Genomic DNA, 23,824 nt, shown 5'->3' with positions numbered 1-23,824 from the left:
TCGCGCGAGGCAACCAACACGCGACTTATGGATGAATTTTGCTCAGGCGAAGTCTACCTAGCCAGAAACATGGAAACCTACCTCTGATTCTTTCCATTTCATTTTGTACTGTCAAACTACGAATTCAAACATATAATTGCATACAAGAACATCGTGTTCTAGAATATACAATATGTACCAATCTAAAAAGTGACGAATATCAAACAGATATACTAATATCTAGTTTTCTAACATGTTTGATACAAGATCTCATACATCACAGCTAAACCCGAATCACCACATGCTAATACTCTATCTCGAGCTATCCCTGTCGCTTCTGACCAGCTCCTGCCCCACCTATTGCCATGCACACATACAAAACAAATCAATAGCCGGATAACTCCGGTGAGAATAAAATCGCAGTATAAATAACAAAACATGCACTATAATAAACATGAATGCAATGCATGTTTCAATGGCAGACCATCAATTTTGATATCAAACAAATATCGGTTCTTGGGATCCCGAGGAAATAAAATCTCAAACTAACACCAACTCACCCAATTGAGATGAAGTCAAGTATTTTATTTTCCCTGACTTTGGTGCAACTATAGTGAGTCTTCTGGCTCTGGAAGTACCTTTACATTCCGTGTCACTCAACTACAGCCCTTCAAACGTCATATGCACTCTAGGCCAATCAGCCCTCTATGTTTTTCAGGTTTGAGTTCAAGATGAATGCAAAATATTCTGTATTCATTAAATGCTATAAAACATCTTGAAGAATGAATCAAAGAATCAAACCAAACAAGAACAAGTATCAAAATCACATAAAATCATATAAGAAAACAAGTATGTGATTTGAAAGGGAATACTCAAAAATCATAGCTATTTCGAGTATTCTATCCCATATGGATTAGCTGTCATTTATACATTTCAATGTCGAGTCTTAAAGTACTTCAAATCTGAAAATACAATCAACAACAACATATATAAAAATCTGCTCCACTTCTCAACTCAATCTCAAGTGCAAATGCTAGCAAACCTTGCTTCAAATCCTTCTCGGTTCGAATCAGAGATCTCGAGTTCGGAAAACGTCAATACAAAGTTGAAATGACATGTAGAGTAGCTAACAAGATCAGAATGCAACTCAAACCATGCTTCTTTCAAGCAACAATATCAAAGTCTTGACATTTTGCGAATCGGCGGCATAACGGCTACAAATCGACAACTGAAACGATAACCAAACAAATCTCAAAATCATATACAACATAATTCTTTCCCAAATCAGAAATAAACATACACGTTCAGCACAATTCAAAAAATGAAGAAATCAAATTTTACTTCTAAATTCATATAAAATCCGAACGACAGTCTTTTTTCGAACCGTCTGCAAATACGTAATCAGTACTAGCTCCAGCACATATATAATTAAGAATAATCAAAACCAATCTTCAACATAAAAATAAAATCTGAGAAAAGTGATTAAAACTTGTACCAAAACGTAGCTCTCGAAGCGGTGATTTCATATATATATTTATCTCGAATTTTTGACGGCCGGATCGCAAGTTATCGGAGCTTTTACAGATGAAAATGGCGTTGAGAACAAAGCTGAACGTATTCTCCATTTCTTTATGGTGTGTACACATGAGAATGGCTGAACATAAGTATAAATGTAGATAAATATTAGTCAAATTGCAGTTTAGTCCCTGAACTTTTGTCTATTTGCAATTTAGTCCCCGGAAAAAGCGATTTAATTCAATTTCAATTCTTATTCATTTAAGAATATTAGAATTTAATTCTAAACTCTAGATATTCCCAAATTAAATATTTTTGTATTAAAATTAAATAATCTCGGGCCTTACATTTCTCCCCCACTAAGGCATGAGTTCGTCCTCGAAATCATAAGCAAGTTGTATATGCAATCTGTATACGCATAAGATAATGACATAACAGAAAACAGAATAAGAACTCACATCAATGAAACAACTCTGGAAATCTCTGTCTCATATCTGACTCATTCTCCCAAGTCGCTTCTTCAGTGCCATGTCGACTCCACTGAACTTTGACTAACTGAATCGTTTTGTTTCTGAGCTGTTTGTCTTTACGATCAAGAATCTGAATAGGCTTCTCAAAATAACTGAGAGTCTCGTCAAGTTCAGCTTCATCAGGCTGAATAATATGGGAAGGATCAGGCTGATACTTCCGCAGAATAGAGACGTGGAATGCATCATGAATACCAGACAAAGATGGAGGAAGAGCGAGTCGATAAGCAAGATCGCCTATCTTCTCGATAATCTCATATGGACCGATAAAACGTGGAGATAACTTTCCTCTCTTGCCAAATCTGACTGTACCTCTAAACAGAGAAATCTTCAAGAACACTCTGTCTCCCTGATCAAAATATAGAGGTCGTCGTCTGATATTCGCATATTTTGCTTGTCTATCCTGATCTATTTTCATTCTTTTCTGTATAAGCTTCACCTTTTCAGTCATTTTTTGGATCATTTCAGGCCCAACATCTGGTACGCCTGAGATATCATCCCAATATAATGGTGATCTGAATTTCTTTCCGTACAGCGATTCAAATGGAGCCATCTCAATGCGAGTTTGATAGCTGTTATTATATGAAAATTTTGCAAGTGGTAATGAATCATGCCAACTAGTACCAAAGTCTAGTACTACAGCTCTTAGCATATCCTCAAGTGTCTGGATGGTCCGCTCTGACTGTTCGTCTGTTTGAGGATGATATGCAGTACTCAGATGCAATTGAATACCAAGAGCTTGTTGCAAGCTATGCCAAAAGTGTGATGTAAATCTAGGGTCTCGATCTGAAACGATAGATTTAGGCATACCATGTCATCTTACCACTTATCTGACGTAGATCTCTGCCATCTGATCATATCTGTACGTCATTCTGTACGGAATAAAGCATGCTGATTTCGTCAACCTGTCAATAATCACCCAAATGGCATCGCACCCTCTGGATGAATGTGGTAGCTGTGTAACAAAATCCATAAAAATGTGATCCCATTTCCACTCTGGAATGGATAAACTCTACAATAGACCACCTGGCTTATTTCGTTCAGCTTTTACCTGTTGGCAATTCAAACATTTGGATACAAATTCAGTCACATCTAACTTCATCTGTTTCCACCAATACTGCATTTTCAGATCATTATATATTTTTTTGCCACCAGGATGAATACTGAATTTACTGCTGTGAGCCTCTTTCAATATCTGTTGTTTCAAATCTGAAACATTTGGAACAACCAATCTGTTATTCACATATAACACATCATCAGCACTGACCTGATATTCAGATTGATGTCCAGATCTGACCATATCAATCGATTTTTGAATATTCTGATCCACTTTCTGTGCTTATTTGATTCTCATCAAAAGTTCTGGCTCAGCTTTCATAGCACAAACACGGATAGGCTGTATATCTGTTTCAAATACCAATCCAGAAATACAACAATATTCCACCAAATGAGATACACCTATCGTAGATAAGGATAATGAACATACATTTTTACTTAAGGCATCTGCAGCTGCATTGGATTTTTCTGGATAATATTTGATCTCGCAATCAAAATATTTTAGTAAATCAAGCCATCTACGCTGTCTCATATTCAATTCTAACTGCGAAAACAGATATTTTAAGCTTTTGTGATCAGAAAAGATTTCAAACTTCTCACCATAAAGATAATGTCGCCATATCTTCAATGCAAAGACGATAGCGGCAAGCTCTAAATCATGGATAGGATACCGAGTCTCGTGTGGCTTTAACTATCTTGAAGCATAAGCGATAACATGACCTCGCTGCATAAGCACACAACCCAGACCCTTGTGAGAAGCATCACAATATACAACAAAATCACTCGTACCTGATGGAATCATCAAGACAGGTGCACTTGTAAGCCTTTTCTTCAACTCCAAGAAACTAACTTCACAAGCTTCAGTCCATACATATGACTTATTTTTCTGAGTTAATTGCGTAATAGGCTTGTCAATGCTGGAAAAATCTCTGATAAATCGACGATAGTATCCTGCTAAGCCCATAAAACTCCGTATTTATGGCACTGATGTAGGTTTAGGCCAGTTGATCACAGCCTCTGCCTTGCTTGGATCCACTGAAATACCATCACCTGAAATGATATGCCCAAGAAACACAAATTTCTGCAACCAAAACTCACATTTCGATAACTTGGCATATAATTTTTCAGTTCTCAAAATCTGTAAGATGATTCTGAGATGCTCAGCATGATCATGTACATTCTTGGAATATATCAAGATATCATCGATAAAAATAATGACAAAGTCATCCAAGTATTTCTGAAATACTCTATTCATCAATCCCATAAATACTGCAGGAGCGTTGGTTAAACCAAAAGGCATGACACTAAATTCATAATGTCCATACCTTGTTCTGAAAGCAGTTTTAGGGATATCTTCATTTCTTACCCGTAGCTGATGATATCCGGATCGTAAATAAATCTTAGAATAGATAGCTGAACCCTGTAGCTGATCAAACAAATCATCTATTCTAGGAAGTGGATATTTATTCTTTATCGTTACCTTGTTCAGTTGAAGATAATTGATACACAACCGCATAGAACCATCTTTCTTTCGTACAAAAAGTACCGGAGCGCCCCAAGGTGAAACGCTCGGCCTAATGTACCCTTTGGCCAACAAATCTTCCAACTGATCCTTCAACTCCTTCAATTCAATAGGTGTCATTCTGTAAGGAGCTTTGGATATTGGTTGTGTACCTGGCATTAACTCAATGCTGAAATCTATTTCTTGAACTCGAGGTAAACCGGGAATTTCATCAGGAAATACATAAGAAAATTCATGTACCACTGGAATATCTGTCACTGCTGGACTGGATTTCAATACATCGACTGCATAAATCAAAAATCCTTCTGCACCTCTCTGCAATAAACGGGTCATAGATAACACAGATATCAAAGGGATCTTGGCTCGAGAACCCTTACCATAGAATTTCCATTCAGCTGCTATTTCTGGTCTAAATCTGACCACTTTTTGGAAACAATCTACAGTCGCCCTGTACTTGGTTAACATGTCTATACTGACAATACAATCGAAATTGGATAAACCAAGTACTATGCAATCCAAATCAATCACATTCCCGTCATATTGTAAGGTACAATTTCGAATCATTCTAACAGAGACAATACATTCACCCAAAGGTGAAGAAATAGAAACAACAGTAGGTAATGGCTCAGACGATAAAGAATGCATCATAACAAATTTTTCAGATATGAATGTATGTGATGCACCTGTATCTATCAAAACGTAAGCAGGATAACCAAAGATAAAGCAGTTACCTGCTATAACATCGTCAGGTGCTGCATGAGTCTGCTCCTCAGTCAATGCAAACACTCGTGCCTGTTGTCTAGGAGGTTGAGTCACAGTCTGGCTTCCTCCTGATCTGGTTTGTTGTTGAGGCTGAAATGAGTGCACTGATTGTCTTTCTGTCTGAGGTACTAGTCGAGAAGAACTTGCACCAGATGTATGTTTTGTTGCCACACTTGCCACAATAAACCCCTGAATCACTAGATCTCTGCCCTGTACCAAACGACCTCTGTCCACTCGAACTGGAGGAACTACTGCCTGCCTTATTGAATTGCTTCCCTTTAGGCCTGAATCTAGAATCCTTTTTGCCACTGCTTCCTCCCTCAAATCTTGGATATGGTTGCTGAAACTGTGGCGGATTCTGGGGTAACACTGAGGGTACTGACTGTGGAGATGGCTGTGAAATAAACGGTGCTCCTCTTTGTCGCAATAAACCTGCTTCTGCTCCCTTAGCTTTATTCAGTACGTCAGCAAATTTATTGGGTCATCCACTGTTCACCAGGGTAAACACATCTAGATTGAGGCCATTAATAAACTGATCTGCCATAGCTTCATCAGTCGCTGCTATATGTGGGGCAAATTTCAAAAGACTTTAAAATTTGGCCACATATTCTTCAATGTTCAAGTTACCTTGCCTTAGATTGGCAAATTCAGCACCCTTATCTTTTCAGTAAGAGACTGGAAAGAAACGTTGATAGAATTCAGTTTTAAAGAAAGTCTAGGTGATAGTCGTACCTCGATGTTCCAAAGCTCATTTTGTAGTAATCCACCAACTTTTGGCAACTTCATGGAGTTGATGTATTACCAGTCTGATACGACGATCATTTGAATAATCAAGCGAGTCAAACAACTGTTCAATATCTTCTAACCAATTCTCACAATCAATTGAATTTTTTGTTCCTTTCAATTTTGGCGGTTTAAACGACTGAAATCGTTTCAGCAGTGTTTCCATCGGAGTAGCAGTAGCATACATAGAATCAGCAGATGTACTACCCTGTGCATTCTGAGGCTCAGCAACTGGCAGTGGTACTGGTGCTGGTTCGGCCTGGGGAACAACCAATGTCTGTCTAATGACCGGTGCTTTACGAGGAGGCATATCTGATTGTCAAACAGATTAGTGCATAAACAATATCATATTCAACAATTTATTCCATCCTTATCTGATAAGCATTCTCATGCATTCTCATGAGAATTCAGATTCTGACTGAGGATAATCTGAAATAATATCTTATGCAAAGCATGCATTTATATTGCAAAGACATAATCATGCAATCACATAATTTGTGGAAACAATAAAACATGCTTTCATGTAAAGCACATAATCATAGATAACAGACAATCTCATGCAAGATAAAACAATCAGGCAGACTCAATCTACCCCGCTCTTCAACTTCTATCTGAATCCAAAAACTTACGCTTTGATACCACCTGTTGTGGGGACCCGGGTTGCTAATCTTATCTTGGGGCAATTTATAACTCAACATCATATGTTCAAAGTAAATCAATTAATTAATAACCAGATTTTTTTATACATGTCTCGCGCGTGCGCGTGAGGAGCATCTCGCGCGGTCGCGAGGCAACATTCCAGCGAAATCGCTGGTTGCACGTGCTCGCGCGAGACAAGATCTCGCCCGTGCGCGAGGCAACAAACCAGTGACTTCTGGATGCATTTTTCTCAGGCGAAGTCTACCTAGCCAGAAACATGGAAACCTACCTCTGATGCTTTCCATTTCATTTTCTGCTGTCAAACTACGAATTCAAACATATAATTGCATACAAGAACATCGTGTTCTAGAATATACAATATGTACCAATCTAAAAAGTGACGAATATCAAATAGATATACTAATATCTAGTTTTCTAACATGTTTAATACAAGATCTCATACATCAACTGCTAAACCCGAATCACCACATGCTAATACTCTATCTCGAGCTATCCCTGTCGCTTCTGACCAGCTCCTGCCCCACCTATTGCCATGCACACATACAAAACAAAGCAATAGCCGGATAACTCTGGTGAGAATAAAATCCCAGTATAAATAACAAAACATGCACTATAATAAACATGAATGCAATGCATGTTTCAATGGAAGGCTATCAATTCTGATATCAAACAAATATCGGTTCTTGGGATCCCGAGGAAATAAAATCTCAAACTAACACCAACTCACTCAATCGAGGTGAAGTCAAGTATTTTATTTCCCCTGACTCTGGTGCAACTATAGTGAGTCTTCTGGCTCTGAAAGTACCTCTACATTCCGTGTCACTCAACTACAGCCCTCCAAACATCATATGCACTCTAGGCCAATCAGCCATCTATGCTTTTTAGGTTTGAGTTCAAGATGAATGCAACATATTCTGTATGCATTAAATGCTATAAAACATCTTGAAAAATGAATCAAAGAATCAAACCAAACAAGAACAAGTATCAAAATCACATAAAAACATATAGGAAAACAAGTATGTGATTTGAAAGGAAATACTCGAAAATCATAGCTATTTCGAGTATTCTATCCCATCTGGATAGCTGTCATTTATACCTTTCAATGTCGAGTCTAAAAGTACTTCAAATCTGAAAATACAATCAATAACAACATATATAAAAATCTGCTCCACTTCTCAACTCAATCTCAAGTGCAAATGCTAGCAAACCTTGCTTCAAATCCTTTTCGGTTCGAATCTTAGATCTCGAGTTTGGCAAATGTCGATACAAAGCTGAAATGACATGTAGAGTAGCTAACAAGATCATAATGCAACTCAAACCATGCTTCTTTCAAGCAACAATATCAAAGTTTTGACATTTTGCGAATCGGCGGCGTAACGGATACAAATCGACAACCGAAACGATAACCAAAAAAATCTCACAATCATATACAACATAATTTTTCCCCAAATCAGCAATAAACATACACGTTCAGCACAATTCAGAAAATGAAGGAATCGAATTTTACTTTTAAAATCATATAAAATCCGAACGACAGTCTTTTTTCAAACCGTCTGCGAATACGTAATCAGTACTAGCTCCAGCACATATATAATTAAGAATAATACAAACCCATCTTCAACATAAAAATAAAATCTGAGAAAAGTGAATAAAACTTGTACCAAAACGTAGCTCTCGGAGCGGTGATCGCAGATATATATTTATCTCGAATTTCTAACGGCCGGATCGCAAGTTATCGGAGCTTTTACAGATGAAAATGGCGTTGAGAACAAAGCTGAAAGTCTTCTCCCTTTATTTCTGGTGTGTACACGTGAGAATGGCTGAACATAAGTATAAGTGCAGATAAATATTAGTCAAATTGCATTTTAGTCCCTGAACTTTTGGCTATTTGCAATGTAGTCCCCGAAAAAGCCATTTAATTCAATTTCAATCCTTATTCATTTAAGAATATTAGAATTTAATTCTAAACTCTAGATATTCTTAAATTAAATATTCTCGAATTAAAATTAAATAATCTCGGGCCTTACAAACATGAACTGTACTTTTTGTAATAATATCATAACAAAGTCTCATCATTTGATTTCTGTAGACAACATCAGAGTCATGCACACTTTCCACATTAAAATTTTTAACACATTGTACTCTATTTTGAATTGTTTTTATCCACCGCATCTTTATGTATTTCTCTGGTATCTCATGCACATTCATAAATTTTAGAACAATCAAAATATGTCTACACAAAACACCAACAGTCTCAAAATATTGACAAGTGCATTTGATTTCATTAGTTTCGACATCAAATGTGACGTTTCAAATCCTATCCAAGTGATCTTATAGCAAACTCTAGTGGATTTCCCATGAACGAAGGTAGACGATCAAACTCAATGTCTAATGAATTCACCAATTTCTTTTCAAATATTTTGTAGATTTCAAGTGTGTAACAGATACGACATGTCGTAGCAATGGCTGTTTTCACCAAAATTGCAGGAAATTTATGTCGACACTTGTAATCTTCTTCACTTTCTTTTATCTGCCACCGTTTTTGAATTTCTTCAAATCTCTTTACAAATTAAAACAGAGTACAAGTTCTCTTTCACCATCTTTCAAAAGCGAGTTTGTGCATTTGTCTCTAGAGGTAGCCTTAAGTCCAGCACAAAATCTATCATTACTAAATGTCGTTAACCATTTACGTCGTATTTTGCACATTCCCCTTAGCCACGAATGGTTTTCAATACCGAAATCATGAATCATTTTTGTCAATAATCCTTCAAATTATTCTTCAGAATCACAAAAATGCATATACTTCATGAACATACTCTTAAATTCTTGATTGGTATTCAAATTACCTAGATGTGAAGGAGCATTTTTTTTGAAATGTGCCATTGGCAAAGATGGTATTGTGAACAATGAAATACTAGCATTCATCATAGCTTGACACTGATCTGTAAAAATTGTTTCTGGTTGTTTTCCTCCCATAGATTCAAGAAATGATTTAAACAACCAGTGAAATGAAGTCTCTGTTTCATCAGACATGAAAACTAACCCAAACATCACTTTATCCATATGATGGTTTATGCCAACAAAGAGAGCACATATTAAATTATACTTATTAGTTCGATAAGTTGTATAAAAAGAAATCACATCACCGAAGTATTCATAATCAATTCTAGCTCGACTATCTCTAAAGAAGAAATTAGACAGACGACAATTTTCATCCATTTGGACATCCCAATAAAATAAATTTTCATCATTTGATTAAGTTTTAAAATACCATATCAATTCCAAAGCATCACCATTTTCAACCTTTGAGTGTCCCTTACTCACATAATTCAGATAATTGTAAACATTTTTTCTAATGAAACCTAAATTTTCCACACCGTGTGACTTTTTTTTTCCATATATGACAACACACTAAAAGGTTTTATCCCAGCCTCTGACATTACTCTTAAAGTTTCATCTTGAGCATATGAAACTTTACGAGTCGATCGCAACAAATATCTTTTATTTTCATCAACCATTTCATGATTATGCTCAATATAAAAAATGGCTACTTTCCAATTTTCATTTTTTTCCTCCGAATTATAAGTCTCGCCTTACAGTTGGTTATTGTTTCTAAATTTTGATACATAGGTCTATTGTTATTTGCACTCCGATTTTCATCCTTTAATTCTTGAGATGAACATTCAAATTCTTTTATGTAAAGATCTTTAGAACCACTAAAATAAGCTTATTTTCCCTCCGAGCACAAAAATCCTTTGTGTGTTCATACTCACAATACAATATATATGCATCCTCTATGCTTTTAATAGTTTGGCCAATAGCTAACCTTTGCTCATATTCTTCAATAGTGGAATAAAAGTTTGTTATCAACATTCATTGTCTCAAATATTTCAGCTTTGTCGTCTCCATCAGTGCAATTAACACCATTTTCATCATTTGGCAAACCATCTGTACAAATAATGGAGATAAAACTAATAAATATAAAACATCATCTACATACTCAAATAATAAATAAAATAATAATAAGAAGAAGAAGAAGAAGAAAAGCTAGAAGCCATATTCTGAATCCAAAAATGTTAAACACCCGACAAGGTGTCAAAATTTTGTTAAATTAATAAAATTACTCTTAATATTCACACAGAAGATGATGAAACTTAATAATATTAAATATCATGACTCCACAATCTTAGAGCCAAAATATCCAAATCATTAAAAAAATAATTATTATTTAGATTTTCAATATTTTTTAATATGAATATACAACGTTTAAAAGAAAACAAAACAAAACAAAAATCAAATGCCAAATCTTCCCTTTTGCGTATTCCTAGATAGAAAAAGAAAGAAATTTCCAAAATTATGTTGTAATATTTCAATATTATGTAATTTGGGAATCGCATTTTTTAAATTTTTATTATAGTAATATTTTGTTCACATACATGAATGAAAATAATAATATAGAAAAGAAAATAAAGTAAAATAACATTCATGTTAGAGATAACGAAATAAAAGACATTAGAAAAAATTTACCTTCCATTAAAAATTACTGCCGCAAAAACATATGATTTAGGTAGTGTTTGCAACCTCTAAAAATAAATGATTATGGAGAATATCCACAAATTTAGAGGTTGAAAAAACTACATAAATCACTTATTTTTAAAGGTTGCAAACACTACTTTAATGTTTTGAAAAATTAGGCTTATTTTCTCGTATTATGCTGAACCATGGTTGGGTATTGGGCAACCTAAAATTAGACAGACTAACCATGAAAGAGAAAGAAAAAAAATAAGATGCAAAAACTTTTTTAAAAAATAATGTTACTGGACACGTGTCAATCAAATAAGATACAGGGAGTACTCCTCCCGAGGAGCATAAACTTTGCCCATTTTTTTATTTTTTCAATTGAAATTTGAAGCATGTTTTGTATTTCAGTGTGTATGTCCTACGATATTTATTAACACATTTTTTTTATAAGCATTTTTTTAACAAAATTTCTAAATGTTAAAAATATAACATAATATTTTATATCAAATTTAAAATATATTAGTTAATATTTATATATATAAATTAATATTTTTATAATATTTATTTTTAATTTTTTTAATTATCAGTGTATTCTAGTAGATTTAGTAGCACACATTTTTTATTTCATTATTTTTTTAACAAAATTTCCGATTTTTTCAAAAATATAACATAATATTTATATCTAAAAAATTATTAATTAATATTATAATTTATGACCGATCGAACATTATATTTTATTTTATGAATTGTTTGTAATTTATTTTATTTAAGTTTTAAATAAAATTTCAATAATGTTTTTTTAAAATATTTTTTGTAAATTTTTAAACTTATTAAATTTTTAAAAAATTGATATATTATTGATTAATTAATTATATAAATTAAAATTATTATTATAAATATATATTTAGTTAAATATATAAGCGAAAATTATAAATAATAGTTTAAATTAAAATAATAGAATGAAGGTGTGATTTGATAGTGGGATCCCAAAAATTGTGTTTAGATATGACATAAATGTGACAAAAATAAACCCAAAAATTGGGTTAATGACTTGGAGATTACCTTAGACACCGTGTTATCATATTGTTGAAAAAAAAAATTATTTTGTTATATTTCAAAAAATTGTTTTTAATATAATAATAATATTTTTTTGAAAGTATCTATAATAATTATTTAAAAAACCCTTTCCATGCGATTCAAACCTAAACCCTATTTCATTATATTATATATTTGTTCGAAAATCCAGAGAGTTGAGCGATGGCGGAAGTGATTGAGTCACCCATTGAAGTTAAAAATGGTAGAACTAGAAGGAAAGCAGGGAAATTTAAGGGGAAATTGGCGAAGAAAAGGCAAAGATTTATGCCTGAAGGTGCCGAAAAAAGGGTCAAAATTGACAAAAAGATGAGAAAGTTCTTTCAGAAAAGGGCTAGAGATTATAATTCGGATGAAGATGGTGAAGATGAGGCTAGAATTGATAAGTTTAAACAGGAAAATGACGATTCTGAAAGTGAAGACGGTGACTTAGGGGTCGAGGAGGAGAATGAAGTTTCAGAAGACGAACACGGCGGAATCCAACCTGGTGTAACAAAATTTACCGAGGGAATTAAAGCTTTTAAGTTGGCATTTAAGAAAATTCTTGCTAAGAAGAGCGGTGAGGATTCGGATGTGTTGGTAAGCAGAATTTCTGGAACACTTTATTTTTGCTTAAGACAGTGGTATATATTTGGATCACAGTAATTATAATGATTTTCTAGTATATTAGAGATTTATGCTTTTGTAGAGATTTATGCTTTTGTTTGTTAAAAGAAAGTGTGTTTCTTGTGTGTTTCTTTAAATGATGGTCGAAGATTTGGATCTCTAGTATATAACGAAGAATCTTTTAAGTTATAGAGCGAATAATCTTTTGAGTAAAGAGCTCTTGAGCTATTAGAGTACGAACTCTGATGTGTTTTGTTTGCAGGGTCCTGTATTATCTGCTCATAAGAAGCTTTTGGGTGAAAAGCTTGCTGAAGAAGAATCGGAAAGGAAAGTTAAGGGAGAGGCAAAGAAAGAGAAGCATTTGGTATTGGTTTTATTGAATTAAACTTGGTTTAATGATGTACCTTGTTTTTTCCTACTTGCTCTTTGATTGATGGTGTTTTTTTGTTCATCGATTCTTTTGATTGATGGTGTTTTGTTGTTCATCGATTCTTTTGATGAGAAGAAAGGTGAGAAGGGACATGTGAAGCCTGCTAATTATTTGGATGCCCATGAAAAGTTTCTATTGGGAGTTGCTACTAAAGGAGGTACACATTATTTTGATGCTTAAAAATTTAAAATGACCCAGTGAGCTCATTTATTTTTGTCAAGAGACTGATTTGATCTTATCATTGCCATGTGTACTGTTGGGTGTTCAGTGGTCAAGTTGTTCAATGCTGTAAGTTTTCGTGCCATGTTTGTACCATTATTCAATGTTTGCCCTTGTTCATATCACAATTTGTTGCATTTTGTATACCTTCACACAGGTAAACAAGGCACAAAATGCTCAGAAAGGCTTAAATCCCTCGAGAACAAAAGATGAGAAAAGTATGTGATTATATACTTGTTTCTTGGTATTTCTTTCTTTGGTCCACTTATATTTCTTAGAATCCAATTAGAAAATTCTTTATTTTTTATTTTTTATTTTTTTCATTATTTTCCAACATATATTAATTCTTCATATTCAAATTTATGCTTGCTTTACGCATGCGCTAGTCTATGGGTTTTTTTGTATATCAAAAGTAAAGCCTTGTTGATTGTGGAATCATATTGAGGACTTTTAGCTCAAATAGATAATGTGTTTTTTTGAGAAGGGATGAAAACATGGTTGTCAAAGTTGTCCTAGGTGTTCTTATAAAAAAAAAAAGTTGTCCTAGGTGTTAGGCGCAGCCTAGCATGGTTCATTTTGGGAAAGTGAGAATCTCTCGGAAATGAAGTCAAACATTGATGTGTGGTTTTCATATTTAATGACTAAAGACCGATCCATTATTGATTTTTAAAAACTTGGCTCCTCTTATCTGTTTCATGTAATTTTTATGCAAATAACTATCAATCTATGCGATGAATGAAATATATTTGACATTTTGCCAAAGTATCAAGTTTTAGCATTCGGTGAGAATTCAGATCATATTTTTGTTGCATTATGCCATTATCTGATTTTGTTGCAATAACCATCATGGAAAAATGTCAGTAATGAGGAGGCGGAGGAAGGAAGCCTTCTTTTCTGAGTTGGGCAAGACATCATCACAATCTGCCCAGGCTGCTACTAAGGTTCTGGTTATCAACACATTTACCATGTGATTAAGCAATTTTTTTTGCCAGGAGCTACCCAATTATTTTGGTTCCTGATTGGACTTTATCGTGGTTTGAAATCTTGCAGGTTGGTACACCCAGTGGTGCTATGGATGAAGAAGCACCATCTTGGGCCCCTCTGCGTGATGATTACATGCTAACACACCCCAGGTTGAAAGATTGGGATAAGATGCAGGTAAGCTTTTCTTTGGTCTTATGTCTTATCACACCGTGAATTCCTTAGGCTTCTTCAAAACCACCTGGTTCAGTACTTAAATTATTACTTAATAATTTATCCCCATGTTCTGGTAATTTAATTTTGGTTCTTTTTTTAGATTAGAAGACTAGCTAATTAATATCTTATTTGCACAGTGTTATTGAGAGAATTGTTGTTTAGTACGTGATATCCTACACAAATAATAAGTTAAACATTGAGAGCACTTAAATAGTGATATGGTTTATGGTAAATTTGTTTTCCAAACATGACATATGATAAATATTGTGTAGGTTATGTTATGCTTGTTGGAGAAAGTAGTATGGCAAAAAGGGGGTTGATTGGGTAATTATTGATGTTTTAAAATATCAGATTGATTGGTTGCTTGAAAAAAGTAGAGGAATTTAGGACTAAAGATAAAATCCATTATTTCCTTAGAAGGTAAAGAACAAAACTGTGATTGGCTGAATCTGCGGTCATTTATTTTACGAATAGGCGATCAACTGCTAATCGGTTGTGGAAGTTATTTATCCCTATTTTTGCATGTTAAAAAAGTTGGCCATTCTTTGTGCTTCCAGGATACAAATGTTGCTGATGACTTTGGGAGACAATCAGCCACGGATTCATCAGATGATGATCAATAGTTTCGACTCCGAATAGGCTTAGATTGGTGTATTTAGCTTGGATGGACAATGGCTTAATGAAAGTTTGTTCGTTGACTGACAGCAGCGATCTCACTGAGACAATCAGAGGTTACTGATGATTTATTTTAAGCTCGACAAAAGGGAAGAAAAACGCAAGCAATGCTTGCCATTCACCAGCTTATGAACATTGCATACTCAGCATGCTTTACTCTTGTTCCTACTATGATAGTACGTGACCTATATATTGAAACAAATGATTTTTCGAGTTTTTTCAGAATTATTATTGTCCGATGTGGAATTGATTGATAGCATCTAGAAAGCAATTTATGTACTTTTTTTAAAATGGATAAAATTTTAAAATTCAAGTATTATGTACTCTTTTTAAAGTAAAGGTTGAACCTTAGAACATATTTTTCGTTAAATTTTAGAAAGAAGTGCGAGTAGATATGGAAAATTTTATATCTTATTAATTCTTGATTTTATTCGGTCTTTCTAAAACTAGACGGTTGTCCACGGTCCCGATTTTTATACAATTGAAGCTTTTGAATATTATTATATTAATTGACCGTCAAGGCCGTCTAATCTTGCCGCTTAGGCTGCTCTAAATCCGTTTAGATGGTCGCCTAGATGAATATAAAATATTTTTATTGTTTAAAATTTGGGTAAATTTTAATTTTTGTTTTAAAAAAAATATTATTTAACATATTTGCCTATCAATTTATATCGAACGAAGACAAGAAATGTTGAACGTATTCTAAATTTGAATTCAATAAAAAGAATTATTGAAAAAATATTAATATAAACAAAAATAATTAGATATTTAGGTTAAAAAAAACCCGCCTAAACCACATTTAGGAGGTCGCCTACGCGTCCTAAAAAAACCACCTAAACCCCATCTAAAAGGTCTAGACGTTAGGCGATGAGTGACCATCCGCTTTTTAGAACATTGAATTTAACTTTGGATGCTTTGGAAATTTGAAAAAGTGAATTCAAACTCAATATTAAATCTGAAAGTCCGTTTTCTTAGTATTAACAGCACAAATTAAAGATAAAACCAACTAATCTGACGTGAAGCTACTGCAGAGGGCAACTAAAGCTATATCTCTGTCATCCAGAAAAGAAAAAACAAAGCAATATAATGAAAGCATGAAAGAATAGAGTACAACAGCATCCATCAAAACTATGCACATTGATCTCTGGATTTGAACAAAGAAATGTTTCAATCCATGTTTGAGTCAACCCAATAAGAGAGACGCCAGAAAAGCAAGAAGCAACACTTACTGGGATGTAAAAGAAAACCGATCACAGTATCAACTGGAGATGGTGTAAACATTTTGTACATAGAAAAGAAAGCTGAGGCATTACGGACAATATATAGGTTTTGAACACCGGCCGCAGTCTTGACTGGAGACGGTGAAAACAATCTGTATGTACGCCTCAGAGCAAAAAAACTGGAAGCCCTTTTCCTCAAAAGGCAATGATAACTTATACCAGACTGATTAATACTGTTAGATATCCTCTGTTCTCTCCACTGCGTGTGAGCCTTCTGTAGGGAGTGAGAGGATATCACAACCTTCTGTCCATGTTTACATTTCAATAGAGTCTGATCCCTGCCAAAAATCAGATGATTGGTGATTGCAAGGGAAAAATAATTTACGCATATCTTTTACTTGGGATCTCTAATTTTGTATTGCACTCTCCATTATTCGAGTAGAAGATTTCATTCAGCAGCTTCGGCTTTGGCTCAACGGATCATAATCATAAGCATCACCAGCCTTGACAAAACGACCCTTCACACGTCTCCTTACATCTGCTCTTGCTTTGCGAGATTCGTACCTTACTTTCTTCTCGAACCTGCCAAATTAACGAATTGAAATCAATTATAACTGGAAAACAAGGGAAAATTTGATCAACAATTTTAGGAGTAATCGTGTCATATGAGATCAACCAATTATTATTCATTGCATGTGCAAAAGCAGGGGTGGTGGATTGAGCTGGGGTGAGATCGCCCCACCCTCTCTTAATTACTTGATTCACCCCTATCTAGAGTATATGATTCAAATACTACAAAATAAATGCAAATAACTCACAGATACTGCCTAAGATCCATTTTTTGATATATAAAATATGGGAGGAAAAATCGAAAAAAATTCATACTTTCGTGCTTTCTTCTTTTCCTTGTACCGCATAACTGCGTCGCTTCTGCTACAAGATATCGAGTTCTCGGGACCTGGAGGAGCACAAGGTGGCTCTCCCATGATCGGGATTGAAGAAGCTCCACAATCTTGAAAATCACCAGCACTGCTCTCACCAGTAAGACCAGAAAATGAAACGCCAGAATGTGCCTGCTGTGCGAAACGCATGTTTGGTTCTGTCTTACAACTCATAACTGAATCTGCAGAAGCTACATTACTGCACGCTGGCATATTTACCCTTCCACCCCATGATCCCTAACAAGTATCACCAAACAAGGAGCATCAAGGGAAGGAATCAGAAATAAATTCATGGAAGGCCCTCATATTACTTCTACAGGCAAAAAAATCAGCAAACTTGCTCAGGGGTATGCTGTCCTATATATGTAAGGAACCTTAGCTACCACCATCTTCTTCAAACTCTCAATATTTCGAACAATTTTACGGGAAAAGTCTACCTGCTAGTTATATCTATGGAAAAAAACCCAATAAGCCATGACAATAAAAAATAACCTATTTTGCCAGTTCATACTTGATGGTGAGTAGTGGCTGCTAAAAAGAAAATGCTATGATAACACATCTAAATTTGGCAATGCAAAAGCTGAGCCAATACTCAGAAGCACAGAACACTTCCAGATACTGAGTTAACGAAAATATTCCCAGGCATTAAAAACATACAGAATCACATAACATAATAACCCTCCATTCTTTGAACAAAAGGAAAGACAGTTATGGCAAATGACAAATATCTCATAAAACAATTCCCCATGGCAATCAGAATCAAACTTCATGAAGAATAATACCTCAGCAACTGTTCACTTGGCAATGACAAAGTTTTCCTTATTCACTAATAGATCGTAATGAGGTATATCCATGATACAACCAGATAGTGTAAATGAGTTCCAGTTTTACTGAATTACCTCAGCAGCGTAAGCACCCAGACAGTTGGATCCAGATATGTACTTTGTCCCAAATAGTCCATCATCAAAAAGCTGTCCGGGGTTATTATCAGCTATACCAAAAAATTCTTCATAGTTCTCTATACTCAAGTCAACCTCATCCATATCAAAATCATTATAGAGACCATCATCTTCACATACAGCAGGCCCCTTAGCTCCAGATAAAAAAACCTGCAGATAAATGCCAAAGTTCTAAACAAAGCAGATAAAAAAGATGCACGAAAGTGTATTAATAAAACAGGGCATCTCATTGTGAACTGCAATTTGTTTAACAAAGTAGTCTTTGTAAAATGGAAGAAAACAGATTTTGGTGTAAAAAAGTGCATCAAACCAAAAATATATTGGTAAGTCTCAGTTTTGAGATTTCAGTATGAGTTCTAGGCGTCTAAAATGCATTTCAAGAAATTAGTTAGAATTTACCAATCAAGGGACTGTTAAGAAATTGACTTGGACCTAACTCCACCCCAAAAACTACCTCTTTAGTAAACTTCCAGGATATTTACCCAATCGATGTGGGACACAACTAACACACCTCTCTCACGCCCAGGAGACTGGAGCACGGAAACATTAACGGGTGGCCCAATTATAGGACGGGTGGCCTAACTATGGGTAGTCCAACACATACGGCGGACCTGAGCTCTGATACTATGTTAAAAAATAAACTCGAACCTAACTCATCCCCAAAAGCTAGCTTAAGGGGAGAGGATTGTCTTTGTCTATATATTAAACTCCCAGAATATTTACCAAACCGATGTGGGACATGACTAACACACCAACAGGAACCATTGTTATTTCTTTGTTTGGTTGAAGCCTTTATCTGTGCATATCAGTAGTCTCAAATTTTAATAAATTTGAGTCAAATAGCTGCTTCGGTTGGCAAGGGTCTCTTCTTTTGTAACCACTGTAATTCATATTTCACCTCTAATTTTGGCATTTTTTTCTTCTCTTGTAAAACCACATCATCTACCCGTCAACGGAACATACTATTTTGAATTGCTCGAAAGTAAGATTTTAAGACAACCTTAAAATTTTACTTGTAGTGTCTCAAAATTCTAGCTATGAGCTGTCGGAAAAGCCCAGTTAAAATGGCAAATACATGAGGAGTCAAGAAATACGAATACTTGGGAATATATAAAGTGTTGAGGAGGTGGGAGATCAACAAAGTCACAATTCAATGAGTAATTAACATATAACAAGTGGTAGATAATTCATGATGAAGAATAACCTACCGCCAAAGAATGCCTAAAAATAGGAGGTGAGTTGCGAAATAATTGAGATTTACAATAAGCATCACACATAAAATCTGTTGCATAACACAAGGTGAAAACAGTATAAAATTTAAACCTTAGTTTCGCAAGTCAGTAGCGGCTGAGGTACATGGTTCTACCTACTGGGGCTGTTCTTATAATACGGGCATAATATCACAATAAACACAACATATAGGTGTGTGTCATAAATCTGGTCAAACGTCTGAGAGCATACTTGCATGTAAGGGATCCATGCATGCAAGTTTTTCAATAATGCACAGTTGTGATGAGGTATATGAGGCTACAAGTTTGAGTTGCATCCTTAGAATGGCCATTGTAGAACAGATGTTATTAGGGAGACAAGAAAACGTATCTGGGGTGGAAGACTTGACATACAGAGCACCACATTCATTTATTATTGCATTTTTTTAATGCTTTGCTTCATGCATTATACATCGTATTTATATTTGTGTATTTACCCTAGCTAGGCGGTTTATGCGGTAGCAGGTGTGATAGAACATCTAGCACTACTAGATAAGGAACCTGGGGAATATAAGACAAGAGTCAGTCGGCCGGACTGATGAACACGGGTCATGTTTATGCATTTGACATCATGGGTTATTTAATTTGTTTATACTTCTTGGAGGTACGAACTTCGCCTTGTGTTTATACTTTATCTTTATCCATATTTTACGCCTTCCAAGAAGTCGTTATATACTTGAGCAGTTTTACCAGAATTCCTTTTTAAACTGAAACTTTCTTTACAGATTTCCCCAATTTCATAAATAATAATGAGAAGAACAGAGATTGACTTCAACACCTAATTCTCAACATCTTTTAGTACATGTATTGATGGCGATGAATCACAAATCGACATGGTTTAATGTTTGCTGGTTAAACATTTACTTCCATTTGAATTGTCGTCTACCAGCAGAATTTTGTTCTTCCGCATGAGACTAATTCCACTGGTTATGCTGTATTTCTTCCGGTTGACTCAGTTTCTAAAGGTTGATTCCAGATATGTAAAACTGGAGTCATTTATTCTGGGTCATCCATTGGGGGTCTATCTGCAGTATACTGATTTATCATCTTCTGTAAGTCTCCTGTTGTGCCACTTTTAATTCGCAGATAACTTTTATGTCATCATTGTGGAGTACATCAGGAAATAGGGACTTCTAGAAAAGAGCAGGGGGAATATTTAAATGATATTATATGGTGAGGATGAGCACTATGGCCCAAATCATTCTCACATCACATGAGCAACTAAAGAAGTATAAATAATCAAAAGGACTTAGTCATGCTACTGTTGCGATAATGTTGCCGTCACCAACACATAAAGCTGCCTCACAGTTCTCCTATCCTTTGTCGCATCCAGCCGTATGTATATTTTTATCAACTTTAACTAAAACCTAAAACAATATGATTTGATCATGTTTGATCTACATCGTGAAAAGATATATAATTGCCACCTCAACCAATCAAATCCACAGTACACAATATCATGAAAGTTAGTTTGCGAGAAGAAATATTTCAATTTCGATACTATGTATCAACTTTGTTATTCTCAGAACATATGACTAGCCTTTCCAGGGACAGATTCCCATTAAGGAAGGAAAGAAGCAAACATTTTAACAAATTTATACAATGGCTTCACATGACGGTGAAGTCCAGAAATGTCCATTAGGATGCAAAAGTATATGCGAGACCCTGGTAAAAATAAAGGGCACATTGCATTCTGGAACTGCTCAAAGAAAATTTAAGAAGAAATGATTACCTTGGGAGTGGTAGAGCCGGGTGATCCAGCTAGCTGATCCACATTATGTAAATTTGGATCAAGAAAAGGTGTAGCTGATTCCATCCAATCCGTAGATTTATCCATCAAAAGGGATGCATTTTGAACGTTGATTTTTCCTAGGGAACCTTGGCCGTCGCTTGGCCTGTTATCTGTAATGCTCATTGAACCCATACCCTGCTCACAAGTAGAATCTCCTACTGAAGGAAAATCTAAGAGAAAGGACCAAATTTCAGAGAGTTCAGCAGCTGAAGGGCAGCCAGAGTAACAGTTAACCGGTTGTCTTTTATGTGCAGGACCTGTATTTGAACCAGTATGCCCCATCCAATCACAATTCTGGCAAAGGGATATCCTTTCCTCCATACATCTAACAAGCGCTGGCTGAGAATTACATCTTTCACACACAAGTGTCCTCGAGTGACGTTTTGAAAGTGCATTTGCAGAATGGACATTGCGGTCACAGGATAAACATAAACTCGCTGCATCAGAACGACAATACACAATGGATCTTTGCTCTCCACAGAAATCACAATGATATCCCATATTTTTGTGGATCAACTTCTTTTCCAGGATTTTGCAGTCACTCCTAAACGATGTTTTGTTTTAAAAAACAAAATCAAACTCTGCCTTCAACTTCAAAATTCATGCACTTTTAACCACAAATTTGGTTCAGATACCTGTACTTTATTCTGCAAGAAAACCAGTCTTTATTTAACATTCAGGCATATATATTATTTTCCAGATATCGGTAACTAAATGTGTAAAAGATTTTGCATGTGATAAATTGGGTGTTGCAAAAATTAAGCTTTAATGATAGGAAAAGAGAGGAAAAGCAGCATAGAATGAATTTTCAACCCCAAGTTATATCTTCTGAAACCATAAAAAAGAAATCACTGCGATATTCCCATACACAAACAGAACAAATTCTCTTCAGATACCCAACGTGATGATGATAAAGTTGCAAGGACAAATTCCTTAAGGATATGTATCAGGATAAATTGCGTTATATTAAAACCTAAACAACATCATGCCTAGTCAGACCAAAAGAGAGGATAAGGTGTCCAAGTTTCCAGAATATTGGGAATCAAGGATCCAAACAAGAAGTAAACTTTTAATTAAACTTAAACCAATCTGCCTGAACGTGTAACAAAGTAACGAGCATCCCTGAGAATATCAGCAAACATAAGACAATTGTGATTTTTGGTCCGTGAAGCAAATCACAAACATACAAGATAACATCTCCAAGAAAAAGGGGGAAAGAAAAGTCATCCTCCCAAGACGCAATCAACAGAATCCCAGCTAAAGATAGAAAATTCCAAGCATTTCACCAAAATTAAATCCAATTATAACAAAAAAACCAAGCTGAGACAAATACAGAAGTTTGCTAGATGCCTAAACAACACATTAACATAACTCTGAGCTTCAATTCCCCAAGATTTCTTCAAATGTTCAAAAACCAACAGACAGGTACATCTCCAAAAATAAAAACAACCCCAGAAAAAGGATATGAGAAATATAAATGCGAGCCCATTTACTAAGAACAGGTTTACTTACCAAATTTATCATTAAATGCAGCCTAAACATAGTGAAATCGCAAATACGCGATCGAAAAAGAAAACAAACTTCTGCAACTCAAAAAATACTCTTAACAGAGAAAGATAGGACTTTTCCACAAAAATCTTTCTATACCTGGCAGAAGATAGAGTTGAAGTGAATTCTTGAGTTGAGTTCTGACAGAACTTTTTTCAATAAATAATTAATAATATAAATATAATAAATAAAGTGATAAAAAGTGCAAGAAAGAGAGAAGAGAAACAAGTAGGGGATGTGAGGTAGGCCCCTGTCATTTTCATGAAAACGAAATGTTAGGCCCACACCTTTTCACTCAACAAAATCCCATAACATTTTTCCTAACATTATTATCTAACACTAATTTTGGGTAAAAATATTGCTCAAAATATATTAAGTAAATATATAGTATTTCTATCTTACAATTTTTTATGCCATCATTGTTTTCAATCTTTGAATATTTTACTACAACAACTTTAATTCCTATATTTTTTAAAACAATTATGCAAGTAGTTCCTATTGTCATGGATAAAATCAAGATTTTAAAAAATGAAAAGTGCATCAAACGTGTGA

General features: G+C 34.9%; 2 protein-coding genes across 3 annotated transcripts; one reads left to right on the top strand and one right to left on the bottom strand.

The window, feature by feature from the left end:
* Window positions 1–12,525: 12,525 nt before the first annotated feature.
* LOC140864780 (uncharacterized) lies at window positions 12,526–15,803 on the top strand. Its single transcript, XM_073269137.1, has 8 exons — window positions 12,526–12,996; window positions 13,286–13,387; window positions 13,529–13,610; window positions 13,722–13,741; window positions 13,830–13,890; window positions 14,534–14,613; window positions 14,723–14,830; window positions 15,427–15,803. The coding sequence occupies exons 1-8, from the start codon at window positions 12,583–12,585 to the stop codon at window positions 15,490–15,492; spliced, it is 933 nt and encodes a 310-aa protein (XP_073125238.1). The 5' UTR covers window positions 12,526–12,582; the 3' UTR covers window positions 15,493–15,803.
* An 859-nt stretch (window positions 15,804–16,662) lies between these two features.
* LOC140863277 (zinc finger protein CONSTANS-LIKE 10-like) lies at window positions 16,663–23,437 on the bottom strand. 2 transcript variants are annotated; one of them, XM_073266589.1, is made up of 5 exons: window positions 23,372–23,437; window positions 21,665–22,371; window positions 18,605–18,814; window positions 17,650–17,942; window positions 16,663–17,346 (listed from the first exon to the last, which is right to left on the bottom strand). In XM_073266589.1, exons 2-5 carry the CDS (start codon window positions 22,223–22,225, stop codon window positions 17,217–17,219), a joined length of 1,194 nt encoding a protein of 397 aa, XP_073122690.1. In that variant the 5' UTR covers window positions 22,226–22,371; window positions 23,372–23,437; the 3' UTR covers window positions 16,663–17,216. The 2 variants fall into 2 exon arrangements, with proteins under 2 accessions (XP_073122690.1, XP_073122689.1); XM_073266588.1 differs by having other exon boundaries at window positions 23,237–23,376.
* Between the last annotated feature and the right edge of the window lie 387 nt (window positions 23,438–23,824).

Source organism: Henckelia pumila, chromosome 4, assembly GCF_033568475.1.
Source record: "Henckelia pumila isolate YLH828 chromosome 4, ASM3356847v2, whole genome shotgun sequence".
Taxonomy (NCBI): Eukaryota; Viridiplantae; Streptophyta; class Magnoliopsida; order Lamiales; family Gesneriaceae; genus Henckelia; species Henckelia pumila.
The sequence above is the reverse complement of the archived record's forward strand: the minus strand, read 5'-3'. Positions and strand labels throughout refer to the sequence as shown.